The sequence below is a fragment of the Aptenodytes patagonicus genome, chromosome 5 (genome assembly GCF_965638725.1).
Source record: "Aptenodytes patagonicus chromosome 5, bAptPat1.pri.cur, whole genome shotgun sequence".
In the NCBI taxonomy this organism is placed as follows: domain Eukaryota; kingdom Metazoa; phylum Chordata; class Aves; order Sphenisciformes; family Spheniscidae; genus Aptenodytes; species Aptenodytes patagonicus.
This window is the reverse complement of record NC_134953.1, coordinates 66,152,629-66,168,873: the sequence shown is the minus strand read 5'-3', so window position 1 is coordinate 66,168,873 and position 16,245 is coordinate 66,152,629. Positions and strand designations below refer to the sequence as shown.

The 16,245-nt window shown below is 44.4% G+C and overlaps 1 protein-coding gene across 1 annotated transcript in view; it reads right to left on the bottom strand.

Moving 5' to 3' along the window:
• Window positions 1-16,027, bottom strand: part of TRABD2B (TraB domain containing 2B) — a 297,330-nt gene extending 281,303 nt beyond the window's left edge. The window contains exons 1-2 of the mRNA XM_076340249.1: window positions 15,783-16,027; window positions 14,709-15,269 (exon numbers count right to left, since the gene is read on the bottom strand). Of these exons, the coding sequence (XP_076196364.1) occupies window positions 14,709-15,269; window positions 15,783-15,890 (669 nt within the window). The 5' untranslated portion in view covers window positions 15,891-16,027. The remainder of the gene's footprint in view (window positions 1-14,708; window positions 15,270-15,782) is intronic.
• Window positions 16,028-16,245: the final 218 nt, after the last annotated feature.

Here is a 16,245-nt window from a genome sequence, read left to right as displayed (position 1 = left end):
CAAATACACTTCCATGTTTGTGTTCCAGCAAATGAGCGAAAGGCAGAATGCTTGAGCGACGGGGACCCTGGAATGCACTGGACTATAAATTAGCAAAAAAAAAAAAAGCCTCCATTAGTGTTGGCACATCAGGCAGAGGATGACAAAAATATCAGCAAATTCTTTTTTCTGTCCCTTTCTCCCAGCTTTTTCTTTTTCCAGTGTGCACTTCACAGCTGCTGAGAACTGTAACAACATTCTATTTTAACTATCAACATCGACAGAGGTGACAAGGGAACACCTTTCTAGACAATTTTGTTACTCCCAACTCCCCACCAAAAAAGCACCCCACAGAACATCCTCTCAACAGCAATTAGTCTGGGTCCCTGTAAGTAAAGACTAAGAAATTCTTTCGAGAGGCGTTTTAGACTGCTCAGGATTGAGCGTTCCGGCTCATATAAACAAATACTGTTACAAGACGCAAAGTTGATATGGATTTATGCAAGGAATGTATAGACTGAATAAGCAATTTGATAATTAATGGAGTTGACAGGCACTTTCTAATAGTACACAAGTATGTGCAAACTGAATGGTTTCATATACATGCTGATCCAAAGACAGTATTAATTTTTAACCCACTTTATACTTAATCACTCAGATGAAGGAAACACAAGCATTTCTTTCCTCTTGGGTATGAATCTTGACCTCCCAAAGCCTGATTATTGGGAAATAAATCCTTTGCACTTACTACTATTGCAGACAACAAACCCGCAGATGTCTTGTACAGGCTGATTTTTTTCTTAAAGATCGTCTGAAGAATGAACTTTTGATTACTTTCTAGGCATTGATTATTTCTTTTATGTCCCACAGCTTAAACGCAGCAGTTTTGCTCTTAACAAAGAACTGAGAGCTTAGTTGCATGAGTTTGGGGAATTTCTGAAGAGACCCTGTTGGCTAATATGGAGTTTCTTTTATTATTGGCTTCCAAGCAAGCCAAACCACTGCTCCTACAAGCCCAGCTGCAGAAACTAAAGATGCTTAGTAAGGTCTTGAGCAAAGCACTGTCCCACCTGGCAGGAGATCATGATAATTCACTATGTATGGAAGATACTGTGACATTTTGAACTGCACAAGGAGAACGGAGTAGTATTGTAACTGCTCCCACACAGGAATGAGATACTCAATGTTTTCTCAGTCTGAGCAGGTTGAGAGATGAAGCCTTGATATGCTTCACAACTTCACCCCTCTTATGATCAGGAAACAGGCATCTAACACATTTGTTTTATGGCCTCATACCCTAGACAATATAAAAATATTCTAAAGGCTGCCCCCATGGTAACCACCTATGGAAATAAGATTTGGTCAGTCTTTCCTTACCCATGCCCCCCACCTCCTTTAGCGAGGAAATCAAAAGCCAGACCAAGCTGCCCACTTTCTAGGGCCTATGTCCTCCATAAAGGCATTGAGAGAACGGAAGGGGCTATACGGAAGCACGTTGTCTCCAGTCATATTCAAGCTGCAAGTAATTGCAAAATACCTATTAAATGACCTCAGTTCTCCAGCAAGAGGTAGGTGAACAGCCATATGGAGTTAGATCTGAGGTGTTTCAGGCCCACTATTCTGTCCAGCCAATAGCGAAAAGCAGATGCCTAGGGAAGAATATATTAAATATATCCCCTATTAAAAGCCATGTAGATGGGGCACAGTTCTTCCATCCTGTTGGGAATCCAGCAGCAGGTCAACTTGCTATGACTAATCAAACATCAAATGACACACTGCTGTGTGGTAACTGCCTCCTACCCCTACCCCAGCTGCAGCTGCCTTTGAAGAAAGGTGCGATGCCTTCTGCATGGATGTACATGCTGAACAAAGTCTTTTAAAGCATGTGAGAACGAAAGCTGTCATCAAAATGTACTGAGCAATTATGGGTTGAAGGTTGAACTATTATTACTTCATGCCCTCCCATTCCCCTCCCCTCCAGGGTGGGAAGAAGGGGGAGGATTATTCATTTGTATTCAAGCACTTCATTAATGTTTATAAGAGAATCCAAACACGCAAGCAAAACAAGGACGAAACACTCGCGCCAGACGTGTGATACGATAAATGTCACTGGAGCAAATATTTAGATCTGTTTACAGAGAGGCCTATTAAGTCCTTTTTGAAAAGCTGTGCAGTGTTGTGGCTTGGTCTCTGCCTAGCAGCTCCAGCGTAAACAAATGGAAGATGGCTAAGTCTCTCTCTCTCATTTTGTTATGACATCTGGAAACCTAAGGAGGTTGGGAGAAGCCAACTGGCTGCCCTACTGCAATGTCTAGCAACAGGGTCTGCTTGTTGAATGATGGCAGGACATGCAAAGTGGAACTGCTAAATTCTCCAGCCTCTGCCAAAATCAGTGGATTTTCAACACAATACTCCCTCAACAAAAGTTGTTGCAACACAAAAGCCTTTGGTTCATTGCTAGTGATGCAATTCTATGCCCTCTGCCATTTTTAAAGATCATTCGTGTTTGAGAAAATCAGTTTCATTACAGACTAAAATAGGGTGCAAAGACGGATGGAGCTGCTCTATTCACCAAGGGTTGGAGATGTGTCCCATAATCCCTCACCTGAAGAACTGCAGGTTCTGGAGTTTGCAATCAGAATAGACTTCTGTAGATGTCCCCTTCCCATCACCACCTCATTGACTCCAGTCCCTCCACATACAAATACTTCTTTTTCTAAGAGTATTAAATAAGTTGAAAGGGATAAGAGAAATTCATAGATGGGATAAATCACAGTCTTAGCCCCAGACGTAGTAACGTATTTGGGATATTTCAGCTTCTGAAGTCATGCCTCAGTTTCCAACACATTATGTAAGACCTACAGATATAAAATAGTCCTATATGCATATATTAACGATCAGGGTTCCTTATCCAGATGCCCAGCTTGCTTCCTTTCTGTTCAGAAGGACCGGTGCTCAGACCATACAGATGTACAGGACTCTGTATAGTGATCTCTAGTGGTGCTGGCTGAATCAGGAAAGGGAAAGCTGGTTCAAAACACTTTCAGTTTGAAACTCTCCTTCTGACTTAGTGAGTTTAGTTCACTTTTTTCATGGCATCAAGAATTCAACATGAAACCACAAGTAACTCCACTCAGTCTGCTTTTTAAGCCTATCTAAATCACAAATAAATTAGAAGAATATTGACTAACTTTTTTTTTCTTCCTAATTCTCTTAACAAATTATTTGGCTACACAAAACTCCTTTCTACATAAACCAGTGGGAAAGACACCTTGCTCAGTTTCGAGGACCACAGGGGTGCAGTTTTGGGTTCTAGGTTCAAGGACTGCATACTTGTTTAATTTGTTTTAACGGGAACCACACTGAGCTTTACCCCAGAGAACAAAAGAACAGGTGCCAAGTCTTTTGGGATTCTCCCATTGGTATCTTCAAAGCTATACTCTCAGGTCTAAGCAATCTCAGCAAAACACAACCCTTCCTTCCCTGACTGATAGGGATGATGGATTACTAGACGTCACAGTTGCTAAGCTTGTTTTTCTCTTAAAAAATGTAAGAAGGCTCTGATACTTCGGTGTGTTGGAAGAACGGGAAAATGCATGTGACCACCCAGTCGAGCAGAAAATAAACATTGGTTGTCCCTACTGTATAACAGGGATCAATATTTTCAGACTTAAACTTCCAAGAGGAAAATCTTTTCTGGCTGACTTTTCCTTTTTAATTAGTCTCCCTGACTAATTCTTGCAGAAAATGCGTGACAGCTTAGTGGCTTGGTCTCAAACCACAGTCCCTTCCATGATGCTATGTTCAGCTGTACTTCCTGCTCTTGGTGTGTTTTACTACCCTTAATATACTAGACTCGTTAGGAGTGCCAGGCCTTGAAACCTTGTCAGTAGCATGCCAAACATCCACAGGGAAGAGAGAGGAATCCCTTCCCCTATTTTTGTTTGGCTACCTCCTGCTCCTCCACTTTAGAGCTAACCCTTGGGGTTATTTATGTTGCATGACCTTGAGATAAATGGCATTTGGCAGGCTGCCGGATGACTTTGTGTTTCAAATCAAACGTTCTCAGTTTCTCCCACTAACAATGGGAATAATTCCTGAATGCCTTTTTGGGGGTATTTCTTCCCATCTCATTGCCTGCCATGGAGTTCTTTGGTAACTACGTCAGGGTTGGTGAACTTTAGCTTCACTTTCTTGTTGGATGCAAGTACCAAGTGGCGTGTGTGGTTTTCTTCTGTGGTTTGGGGTGTGTGTGTGTGTGTGTGTTTTCTCTTTGTCCCAGAGTGTCTGCACTGCTGGTATTAGAGCTACAATTGTTCTATATAAAGCAAAGATCCCTTGAATGATCTGCCAAAGGCTTTATCTCTGAACAATCTTTGTCTGTACTTGCTTTGCCGTTAACCAGTTTTGACTTTGCTCCGCAATGGCTAGAGTTGCTTTGCCTTAACTGATATATATCAAAGAGAACTGCTAAAATTAACTGTTCATGAACTGTGTCCAGAATGTTAGATTAACTCATCTAGAATCCTTCAGTGAACAAACTGATTTATGATGTGTTATGACATTGTTACTCGATGTGTTGCACAACTCAATTTTAAAAAATGAAGAGTGCTCCATTAATAAGAGATAAATCTTTCCAGTGTAATTCAAATGAATCTGCAACAGCTTTAGAGAGAGCATGATAAGGGATCTTGTGTGGGTTTTGGTGATTGTGTTTTGCATTCCTAGGGATATCTTCCACTGGGATCTCTTGGTCAGTAATGACAAAATCCACCCAAAATATGCCAAAATGAGACACCTTTTGGGAGATTATAGCTCTTTATACTTCCCAAGACACAAAAGGGTACTACTACAAGTGATTCTCAACAGCTAATACTTTCAGGTTCGAGAATGTACACCAAGCGCACCCAACTATGCTTTCTTTCAACTTCAGAGCCATAATTTTGCTGAAGTCTCTACATGGTACGTCCCTTACAAGCTTATCCAGTCATAGTTAACACAGAGCAAGTGCTCAAAGCAGTCAGTTTCTAAAACACACCTTTATACATTAAGATATAAATAGAGTATTTTTTTAAAGCAAGCACTATTCCATGACTGGAACATGAACCAGTGTAAATGCTGACCTTAAATTATTAAGTTTCTAGAGCGTGTTTCAGATGCATACATGTTAAAGGCTCAGGTCTCTCTGGATACCTGGCTTCAACAAAAATGCCTTTGAAAGTGAGCTTGAATTATATACTGTACAGTATGTCTCATTTCACAGCCAAGCCACTTGAGTTAATAAAGAAAATCCTCCCTGGCCTCACACAATTAGCTGCGTAAAAAGCTAGTCAGTGCAAGTCTGCATACAGCAACATGCCAATCCATAAAGTCGAACAGTCTTTCGTGCCTGCGAACGCCTGCTGCCTTGACCCTCTGAACTTCATCTCGCCACCAGAAGACCTGAATTATTTCAGGACGGTATAACCTGGTCTCATGGCCTGATGCTCACACCCTTAAGTAAATAAAATATCTCCCTGGTGTTCTGCAAATGGAAAGGAGAAATGCCGAAGGAACTGAACTTTAGTTTGCTTGCAGCTGTCTACCAATAGGGCATCCCAGTTGTTTGAAGGCCTTGCCATATTAGAATTATTTTGGCCATAACTTGGTACTAAAAACTTGAGTTCGATTCTATGTCTAGTGAGTTATTTCCTTCTGCAAGCAAATAATGAGATTTTTTGAGAATGTTCTTTCTAGCTTTTTCTTGTGTTAATCAGGAAAGAAAGTCATTATGAAAAAGAAGGGCTTTCTGTATAAACTCATAAAAAGAATAATTTTGAGACCCTATAGCATACTTGCACCTCTCTTGCTCCTGTGATATCCCAAAAATAAAGAATTACCTGAGCTTGAAAGCAAACTACAAGTTGGCACCCCAGTTAGCTCCCAGTATGTCAGGACCAGCTCTTCACATAGTGTAAGGCTTAGCTCTTTTGCAATTAATAGTGCTATGGTGATTTTACCAGTGCTTTAGAACCAATGGGACACACTGGGACGTCTCCCATCACACTTCACTGCTGGAATGACATTAATCTCGATGATCATTTCTAAAATTGTAAATCAATCACATGCCAGAAATACAGACCTTCAAAAAGTTGGGCATGTTTCTCAAATCACCCTTTTGCCCTCTCCCCCTCTGCTGACTCTGCAAACTCCTATACTGTGAGCATTTTGTCTCACATTTAAATAAATATTCCCCATCACTATTATGCTGTCACCTGTAATAGGAAAAGCCTGCAAGAAATCAAAGGAAAGCAAAATTTGTGCGGTGGCAGAAAGTGTACAGAGAATAATCAGTCTTCATTGTGATTGTTAAACAAAAGTGAGGGAGCCTAATGGAGACCTTGGATTTAATACAGTCTCTAAAATATTGAGGGGATACTTTCAAGACATAGAATCTCGTACTTTAAAGAAATATTTTCCCTGTGTTCCCTGTAAGTTGACTTTTATTAAAATGGAAAGAGGTTTGAAAATAACTTAAAGATTTGTTTCCTTTTTCTCATTCCTTGGCTCACGAAGGGAGCCTGATGAATATCGCTTTGCTCTATGAAGGCAGCTTCTTCTCTGTTTTATGTATTGGGGATATCTGTGTCTCCCAATGGGTGCCCAAATACAAGACTTAGGGTAGAAGAAGCAAGTTTGATGCAATCTGGGGAAAACGTAAAGCATTTACTGTTATTCCCTTAATTGTGTTGTTACAGCTAAGATGTTGGCTATGACTGAATTGCTAGCTTTTCTCCATGCCCATCTCAATGAACTCTGTGATTTTGCAGGGATACCCAAGCCTGAAGAACCTCTGGACTAGAATGCATTTGAAAGGTTTCATAACTTCCACGTTAACTGAGCCTAGGAAAAGAAGAAATCAGAACACTTTCTTTTTCTTTTTTTACAATCCTTTCTCTATTTGCCAATAGGAGTTTCTGGGAATGGTTCAGTATTATCCCTGGCTTCAAGGGACACTCTGGAATGAGTACAACATATAGGATTTGATTCATACCAATGGTCTTTCACATCTAGCACTGCTACCCATTGGCATGGGCCGCAATCCTGATTTTGAACAAGTCAGTAATAAAACTCCCTTTTGACATCTGCAAGACTCTTCAACCCTCAGTGTTGTTGCAGTGCCTGGACAGAGGTGATCAGCAGTGGTCCACTGATAATACATCTAATTACAATATTTCAGGGATGATGATTTCTTCAGGCGTAACTGGCCTATGGGAGTCTATGTACAATGAGAAATGGGGTGTCTAGCCCTATGTTAAATGACCCTCAGAGTGGAAAATCTAGGGTCTTTGATCTCATTCAAACTAAAAATACTTTTGCTAATGAGCCTCCTCAAGTCATACAACATCCATCCCAAAATGCTGAACACATGGTTTTAATTTACAGTTTTTAGCAACTTTCATTTATATTGTGCTAGAAGTCCTGAAATGACTTGCAGCAGAAGCTCTAAAAATTGGAAACCCAAGTGGTAAGGACTGCTGTTGGAATAACTAGTGATAAAAGCAGCAGTCATCTGTGCTAATTCCTGCTTGAGCTTCCGACACAGGTATTAACCATGTCACTTCTAATTCTCTATGCATTTAAATGACAACTAGATGCAATAAACAATAACAATAACACAAGGCAGCTATATTGTTCTCTTGAACACCAGAAAAAGCAAATCTATGGAGATGAATGAGACACCATAACTACTAGCTGTTGTAACAGATACAACCAGTCATGCATTTTAGTTGCATGTCTGTTCCCACTCTGCAGAGAGTATGGCCTTGTTCCAATTCCAGTCCATGAACTGAGATATTAAGTTCAAACACTGATATCTGCAGTTTTAAGCTCTGCAGGCACCAGTTTAATTTCTGGTGTCTCAAGCGAGCTGGAAACTGTAATGCTTTATGGGTTACAGAAAGAGTATTAGGTTCACAAATTGTTGCAATGTTCAGAAAAATGTCTTAGTGACTGCAAACTATAAATAATTTGAGCGGTTCAGAAAGATATTGAAGTTTTGTGATCAACCCACAATGCTTTCTCTGGATTTTAAGTCTAGTAGCATCTAGGATCTGAATTGCTTGTCAGCTTGAAAGAGGGATTTGGGAAGGTGTGTGGACACGTGGCAGGTATGTTTCCCTGCAAAATAGGGTTCTTCTAACACTAACTCTTGAAAGTCAAAAAAAAAATGAAGTTCCCAAAACATTGGTTGTTGCTCAAAATCTCCATTTTTGTGCTATCCTAAACACTGTGCTCTGGGGAAGTCATTTTACAGTTCCTCATCCAAGCATACAGGGAACCCCTCTAATAGGACCAAAAGATGAAAGAAATCACACCAATTTCATTGGGCTCAAGCAGTAACTCTGATTTCTTCTGCCTTTTACCTGTCTCATCAACTCCTAATGACAGTGAAGAGATTAGTAAGGGTTCGCAGTGTAAAGCCTAGCACAGGGGAAACCTGTTATTTTACAGTGTGTCCCTCTGAAGTTCCCAAATATGCTTTGCCAGGAGCCCTGCCACCAATCTCCATCTCCGCAGGAGTGCAAGGTGAATGAGTGCCCTTGCTTAAGATCATTTCTGGCCTTTTCAATACAGGAACCTCTGACTAGCCTGAATGATGTGGGCTGGCTTTATAACATGGATTGCTACTCACTAGGGAGCTGAGGGGAGGCTGTTAAAGACTTTCTGAGGACTGTAGGTTGCACTATACTTGAAGTTGAGGTTTTTAAGGTCAATGGTTCGTTCTGTTTATAAGCAAAGCACTCTGGGCCCCGGGCAGGATCCTGACTGCTGTTGCAACAGCATCAGAAACTGACAGCAGACAACAAACAGAGAGAAAATCATCACTGTGGAAATACCATTTACTGAAGAGGGGGTATTTTGCACTTACTGGGTGAGCAGCTCGGAGGTGGCAAACTGCTCCAGGGGAGATCCCACAGGGATTTGAAAGCAGCATTAGTGCCTAAGTACGGGGATGGATTTGGGTCATCTGTCGCTCTTCTGATCCCCTTCCCTGAAGAAGAGCTTGCAGAGTGAATCTCCTCCAGGGAGCAAAGTACGTGCCCGGGTGCTCCCTGCACCTCTCACACTGCAGCGGTACCAGGGCTCTCTGCTGCTGGGACCAGGCATAGCCGGAGCCAAAGAGACCATGCTCTGACCTCAACTCACCTCTTGCCACACACACAGAAAAAAATGGCACAATTCTGCAATTTGATTTCTATACATTGGTAACGTTCAGCTGCCTCAAACATGGTAGGGACTCCCCTGAGTTCCAGGCTTGTTTGCCGCTGTTTTCTGGGGGTTTGTTCCTGTTAAAGTCCACATTACAAAGATGCGATTCCTGCCTAAAAACAATCACAAGCAGCACCCATAATTTTGCAAACAAATCAACCAGCAGAGTCCTCTTCAGATCTGCTCATGGGAAGCAGGTACACCTGTCCTAGGCTTGGATCTTACCAAGGGAGGTGTGAAGGATCAGAGAGAAAGGAAGGGCTTATATCTAACCTGTTCTACAAACACTTCTTGCAGTTATATACACAATAAATACAATAGATGAATTGCCAGCTGCCCCTCCAGCCATCATTAACTGACTGGCTTTTTTTCTTAATAGGCATCAAATGCCAGGGTGGGCCTTTCAAGGGGGCTGTGGTGAAGAAGCACACAGTAACTGGCTGTAAAGAACAACACGTACAGTTAGTTACAGCTATAAAACGTCAGCTGCTGATCCTTTCAGGTGTTACTGTGACTACTGTAGTTTTAATACCTGCATAGTTTCACCCGCAACAGTTCCCCTGGTAAAGACGTAAAGCAGCTCCACTAGTACTCAAAGGGAGTTAAATGGAAGCATTTCTATTTCCGCTGTATGAATTTCTAACCCAAGGTTAACTTTACTGGGGGAATTTTTTTACCCTGGGGTGTGGGAGGGTGAAGGGGGTGATAGTTTAATTAAAGCCAGCAAGCTGAAAACTGTGTGCACTATGTCTAACTATGTATAATCAAACCATTTAACAATGTTTCTTTCAACATTATTCAGCAATTGAAAGAGATGATACTAAGCTATTTTTCATGACTTTTCATGAAGCCTGAAAATTTTTGGAAGCAAAAAGGCATGATTTCTATTAGGCAAACCCCACTTTTCTTTAAAAAAGATAAAAAATGTAAAAAAAAAAATCAATACTACTCCCTCAAATAAACTACACAGACTGTCAAAAGTCAACTAGCTTTGAAACTGAGCCCTTTAATCTGGTTCGGAAAACTTTGAGCCTGGATCTTTCATTAGTATAAACAGGCAAATTTCCCTTGAAGTCAGTTATACTAGTCCCTGTCAGCTCTGAGAATCCCAGCTTTGTAATCACAGAAATGTTTAATTTTTCAAGGGGATAGGGGAGATGGAATAGCAAGTCCAGGCCATGGCCCTGTCTATGTATGACTGTGTTGTGCTGTTTTGCCACTGAATGTCCAGCTTCAAGACTGCAGATCTGTCAGTGACCAAACGTGATGGACCACCCATCGGCCTTTTATTAAACAGTACTTGTTCCCCCTCTAATCCTATCACTAGAGTAATCAAAGCTGCCATGTCCCAGGGTTTGATGGAACAGCAGGACCTGGGAAATGAAGACTGATTTTGTTAACAAAGTCATTCCTGCCCCTTGAATGCTGTCTCATTGGTAGAAAGCAGGGAGACAAGGTTTATTTGTGCAGAGAATGAGGCGGCAGAGAAATGAAAGGGGAAGAATGGTGAAGTGTGAAGTTTAATCTGGCACGGTCTAAGGTTTCTTTCTTTGAGGCTGTCTCTGATCCAATCAACACCGGTTTGATATTTAACATCTCCCCCTGCAGTTGGAAATGATACAGGCTGGAGAAGGCTAGAGTCAGGGCTTCGCAAGCCCTGACCAGCATAGGGAGAGAAAAGGGGGTGCTGGTGGCTCCCCTCCAGCCTGACGGCTTCCCCCACTGACAGGTCAGGATGGAGTCTGGCCCTGACACAAAAGTCCCCTCATGAACCTTGGGATTAAGGGCATCTGGCATGGGCTGAATGCAGATTCTCACTGAAGAGAGCAAGTTCAAGATGGGATGGGAGAGGGATTTTATTTCTAACTTGGAGGAAGGGATATCAACATTGTCTCAGTCTGGGGATCCTGCTGAGAGACAGGATCAAACACGAGTGAGAGCTACCATCCACCTCCCCAGGGCAGAGCAGTTTGGGTAGAAAAGTAACACCTTCCCCTTGCTGGCCACACAGGCTTTTAGTTGGGATGTGATGCTGCCCAAGGGCACTCACCCACCGCAGCCCTGGGCGATCAGGGTGGACACAGACAGACCTGAGCAGCTGTAGGAGTCACCGTCTCCGTCCTCCTTACTCCAACGACAGTATATGTCAGGCGGGGGAGAGCTTTTCACCACAGACATGCGTGAGGGTCACAAAGAGGATGGGAAAGCTTAACCCTCTCCCGAGCTGGCCCTCACAGGACGCATGGTCAAGTCCTCATGGCCTGTCATGGCCCCCACTGCAGTGCTTCTGCTGGCATCCCAACAGGAGAAGCCCCTGAACGCCATCCGCCCCTCACCAGCTCTTCTCAGTCCTGGACCACTTGATTTTGCACTTTCTGGCCACTCTGTAAATAAATATTTATGCCGTCAGACAGAAAAGTTGTCTGCTTCCTCCTCTTTGTGTGCCTCTCAGCTCTTTCTGTCCCACCTTCAGCAAAAACCCTGAAACTTCGTATACCAAGGAGCAGTGAAATTTCGATCTCACCCAAACCTGATTGGAGTTCCCCTGTAGCCAGGCTCCCAGCCCAGCCTTTTGCTGCGATTCAGACACCCTGCCACCAACTATACAATATCCAGGGCCCGGACTTTGTGTGACCAGCAGCTGCCAGAGTCCCAGGGGGAGCAAGGATGCTCCCTCCATGAGCCATGCAGGAAAGCAGCCAGTGAGCGGGAAAGGAGGGTGATCGGAGCAGTGCCGGTTTGGGAGAGCAGCACGAAACACTGAGCAGAGATTTCAGGGGGAGCAGAGCATCAAACTACAAAGTTTCTGAGTTTACAATAGAAAACAATGCACTGTGCTCTACCTGCAAGAGCTAGCTCTCCAGGAAGCAGCCAATTAAATGAGCCACCTTAATCTTTTCATCCGGCTAAGACAATCAACATTTCAAAGCGACGCACAGAACGTTTCAAAGATCGTTCCTGGTCAAAAATGCAAGTGTATCCACTTTCTGTCAGAGCAGATCAAAACCAAGTACCAAACCGGGACCACTCCTAGGTTTCCTCCTCCTCACGGTATCAGATTAATAGATTTGGTGCGTGTAGTCAGATTAAATATTTGCAGTAGCACAAAGCTGCCTTTGAGGGGAAGAAGTAAAAAAAAGCTTTTTTCTTTTTTAATTTGCTAAGGGCAAAAATACTGGACTTTGGGGATGGGGGAAACAAAAGCATTGACATGATTCAGCAAGGCACAGTTCTAAAACTTGAATTCTGAATGCAGAAAGTACGTGCAGTATTCCTGTAACAGTAATGCTGAAAACAGGTAAAAACTGCCGATGCCCTTAGCAGATTTGGGACTGTAATTTATCACAGATGTTCTCATCAAACTGTGCAAACACCCTACAAGACAAAAGCTGCTCAACTTCTGATTTCCATTTTAGTGTGTTTTAATAAGTGTCACTTAAGGAAGGCTCCAAGACCTGGAATTGGAAGGTGAAACCTAGCGATAGTAATCCACTCCACTAAATTAGCACAGTAATACACCAAGCAGTAGGACTGCCAGACGGTGTGATAACATTACAAATTACTATTGTTAAACAACTAGCCAGGTGTCAGGATGCATGAAATCTAGAGGAAGCAAGAAAATAAATATCTGGTTTGTTTTGTTTAATTTTGTCTCATGTTGTTCTGGTGGCCTTGTTCCCAGAAAAAGCTTCCATCTAGGAAAAATCCTCCTGAACACTGATCTATTTTAGCAGCAATGTCAATTCTCTGTAATAATTAAAATGTAATGTATTTTTTTAATCAGCACAAACTTTTTGCATAAATGATTGTCCTTTACTTGTCAATAGCAGTAACACCTTTGCTGTTCTTTTTTAGATTATTATTGTAGCAAAATGAAGGGGAAATTTTTGTTTCTATTTAAAATTTAGAGAATGAGAGAAAAACAGAATTATGGTAAGAGTAGCAGTGAGTTTTGTACTCGGTCCCTTTTCCTTTCTCTGTCGCGCGCGCGCTCTCTCTCTCTTTCTAAAAAGAAAAAAACGTAATATGATTCACATTTAAAAGGCTTCCAAGTGGTACATTTTTAACCAAGTGCTTTCATGTGCTTGATTCTAACTGCCATTTTTGACCTAGTACAACCAAATGCTATTGGACGTCAGGAATGGTTCATTATTTTTACCTCACCTTAAAGAAGGGGCTCAACAGAGAGGATAGGCACTTAAACCTTTCAAACAGAACAGGGTAAAACGAATTCCTTGTTTTGCGTGTGCGTTAATTAACGCAAAGGTCCTGAGGGGCTTTCTTTTAATTATTTTTGTTGATAAACAAGAAAATCCCTCCAAAAGCGTATGCAACCAATCTTCTCCTTTGAAGGCTGTATGCAAAGTTAGACTTCTAGTTGAAATATTGGATGAACCAAATGTTAGTGAAAGCCAGACTTTTTCCCCTTAAAACAGTTCCCACTAGACTTCAGGGGAGAGGGGGGTGACAGCACTCTAAGGACATTTTAATCACACCACAGATCAGTCCTTTAATCCTTATTCCCACATCACCAAGAATTTTTTTGCTCAAACTAGGACAGTAAGATAAAGCTGGAAATAGGCTGATCCAAAACTAATGAAGAAAAGCAGGTTAAAAACGAAGTATCATAGCAGTAACTGACACCATCTTAAATTTCCCCTGGATTATTTGTTTTCTTCCACACACATTCATTTCCTGAATTTCTAGTAAATCTGATTTCATATAAACAGTTTCACAAAGCAAAGTCAATAGCTGTGACTGTGTTCCTGATTAATCCACTGAAATGAAATAGATCGCATGGCTTAGTATTTGGTTGTTTAAAGCTAAATCCACTGAAAGAATTCTGGAGTCCAGTTACACCAATAACTTTTGTTTCCTAATCTACATCCTTTTCTTTTTGCTGAACTTTACCTGTTCTAAAATGAAAAAAATCCATGCAGATTGCACATTTAATTTCCCCCAGTACATGAGGGCAACGTGAGCCAGTTTGTTTTGACCTGGAGTGACTACTAAAAAGACGACCAACGGTTTGCATGTACTTAAATCTATTTGAACAATGTTGAAATTTCTTTTTTCATTGTTCATGCTTCATCCTCTTCCTGACAAGTACCACAGAGCTGCTTTACTTAAAACAAACAAACAGAAAAAAAGCACTTTTTACCCAGCTCTGGGACAGGATGGGAGGCGTGGAAGTTTCCCTCACAAGTGGCAAGCCAACAGACACACACATTCACACCCTGGACATTTGCCTCTCAAATAAATAATACACATGATAAACTCACTGCACACATTGCAGGATTTTGCAGGCAGCACGGATCGGCGCAATGGAAAACGGGCAGCCCGACGCAAAGGCTGTTGAGGCCCGCAAGTGACCCACCCCGCTGCAACAAGCTTGGGGTTCGCCCCCATAAACAGACCGAAATATAAGAACAGCCCCTACCTCTGGGATAAGCCACAAGGCCCAGGAGCCTCCTTACCTGGGAGAAGTTGAGCCCGTTCAGCGGGTGACACTGCTCCTCCACCCTCTCCACTGCACCCGTCGTCTTCTTCATCCTCTCGGCCTCCTGGGCGAGGTAGAGATCGAGCACCGGCACCCCTCTGGAGCGGATGTCCGTCTCTGTCAAGGAGTTCACCATGAGCATCACCCAGACGGGCCTCTTGCGCTCCCAGTTGCCAGCAATGGCGTTGAAGAGGTAGTCAGCGTAGAGCCCTTTGCCCCGCTGGTCCGGGGTCATCCAGTGGGGCAGCATCAGCTTGATGTAGTCCAGGTGGCGTTTGAGGCGGCGGTACAGCTCCCGTGGCAGCACGTCCTGCAGGTTCTCCCCGTGGGGCAGCATCTGGCAGCTGGCCAGCCCCGAGATGGTGTAGGGGTCGGTGAGGTCCAGCTCAAAGTAGACGCTGGAACTGGCGTGGAAGGCGGCCTTGGAATTGTCAGGGATGAAGTCCCACACCCGTGTGTAGGGCACGTGGATGGTGCCGAAGAGATAGGCGGGGGGGTTGCGGCGGATGGTCCAGAGGAAGGAGTTGAGCTCTCCTTGCTGGGGGGAGGACAGTGAGGGTCGGTCAGTGGCGGAGGGGCAGAGGGGCAGGAGGCAGCCCGCGGGGGGAACGCCACCCTCGGGGGGTCCCTCTCCCCCATCTCCCCGCACAAGCCCTTGCCGGGCTTGGAGCAAGCAAAGCCCACGGGCACGAAGAGGCCCGCCTAGGGCAGAGTCCCGCGGTGACCCCTTCTCTCCGCCACGGGCACCCACCCAGCCGCCACATCCCACCGGACTCGCACCCGGCGGAGGGGCCCCTTCGGCGCGGGCGGGCGCGCCCGCCGGCACAGCGCACCCTTCACGGGGGACACGCGGGGCAGCGCCACACCTGCGGGGCCACGCGCGTCCGCGTGGACCGCGCGCACACGCACGGGGGGGGGTGTCCCTCCCCCCCGCGCCCCTGCTCCGCGCCCCCCGCCTCCGCGCCCCGGCGGCTCCCGCGGAGCGCCGCGGCCAGCCGCGCATCCCCGAGCGGCCGCGCCCCCCGGCCCGGCCCAGCCCGGCCCGGCTCACCGAGCGGGGCAGGTCGCACTGCCCCGTGTCCATCTGCTCCCGACGGGCCGCGGCGTCGGGCAGGAACCCCCCGAAGACGAAGCAGATCAGCGTCAGGTTGAGTTGCATCCCGCTTCCTCTCGCTCTCCTCTCTCTCCTTCCCAGATGAGCCTTTTTGGATTTCTAGGATCTTTTTTTTTCCCTCCCCCTCCTCCTGCTCTTCCCCCTTTCTTTTTTTTTTTGGGGGCCTTTTTTTTTTTTTATTCAAACAAACTTTGCCAGTCCCATCTGCATCTGACAAGTGCAGGGGGAAGGACTGGCCGCCCCCTCCCTCCCATGCTCTCCCCCCTCCCGCCCTTTCCCACCCCCACCCCCTCTGGCTCCGGGCTTGTCAGAGGCGCTGGATGCTTTGGGGAGGACGGTTCTCATCGCCAGCCTCCGCCATGCTTTGATTTTGCAGACCGGAGAAGCTCCCTTCCCGCCC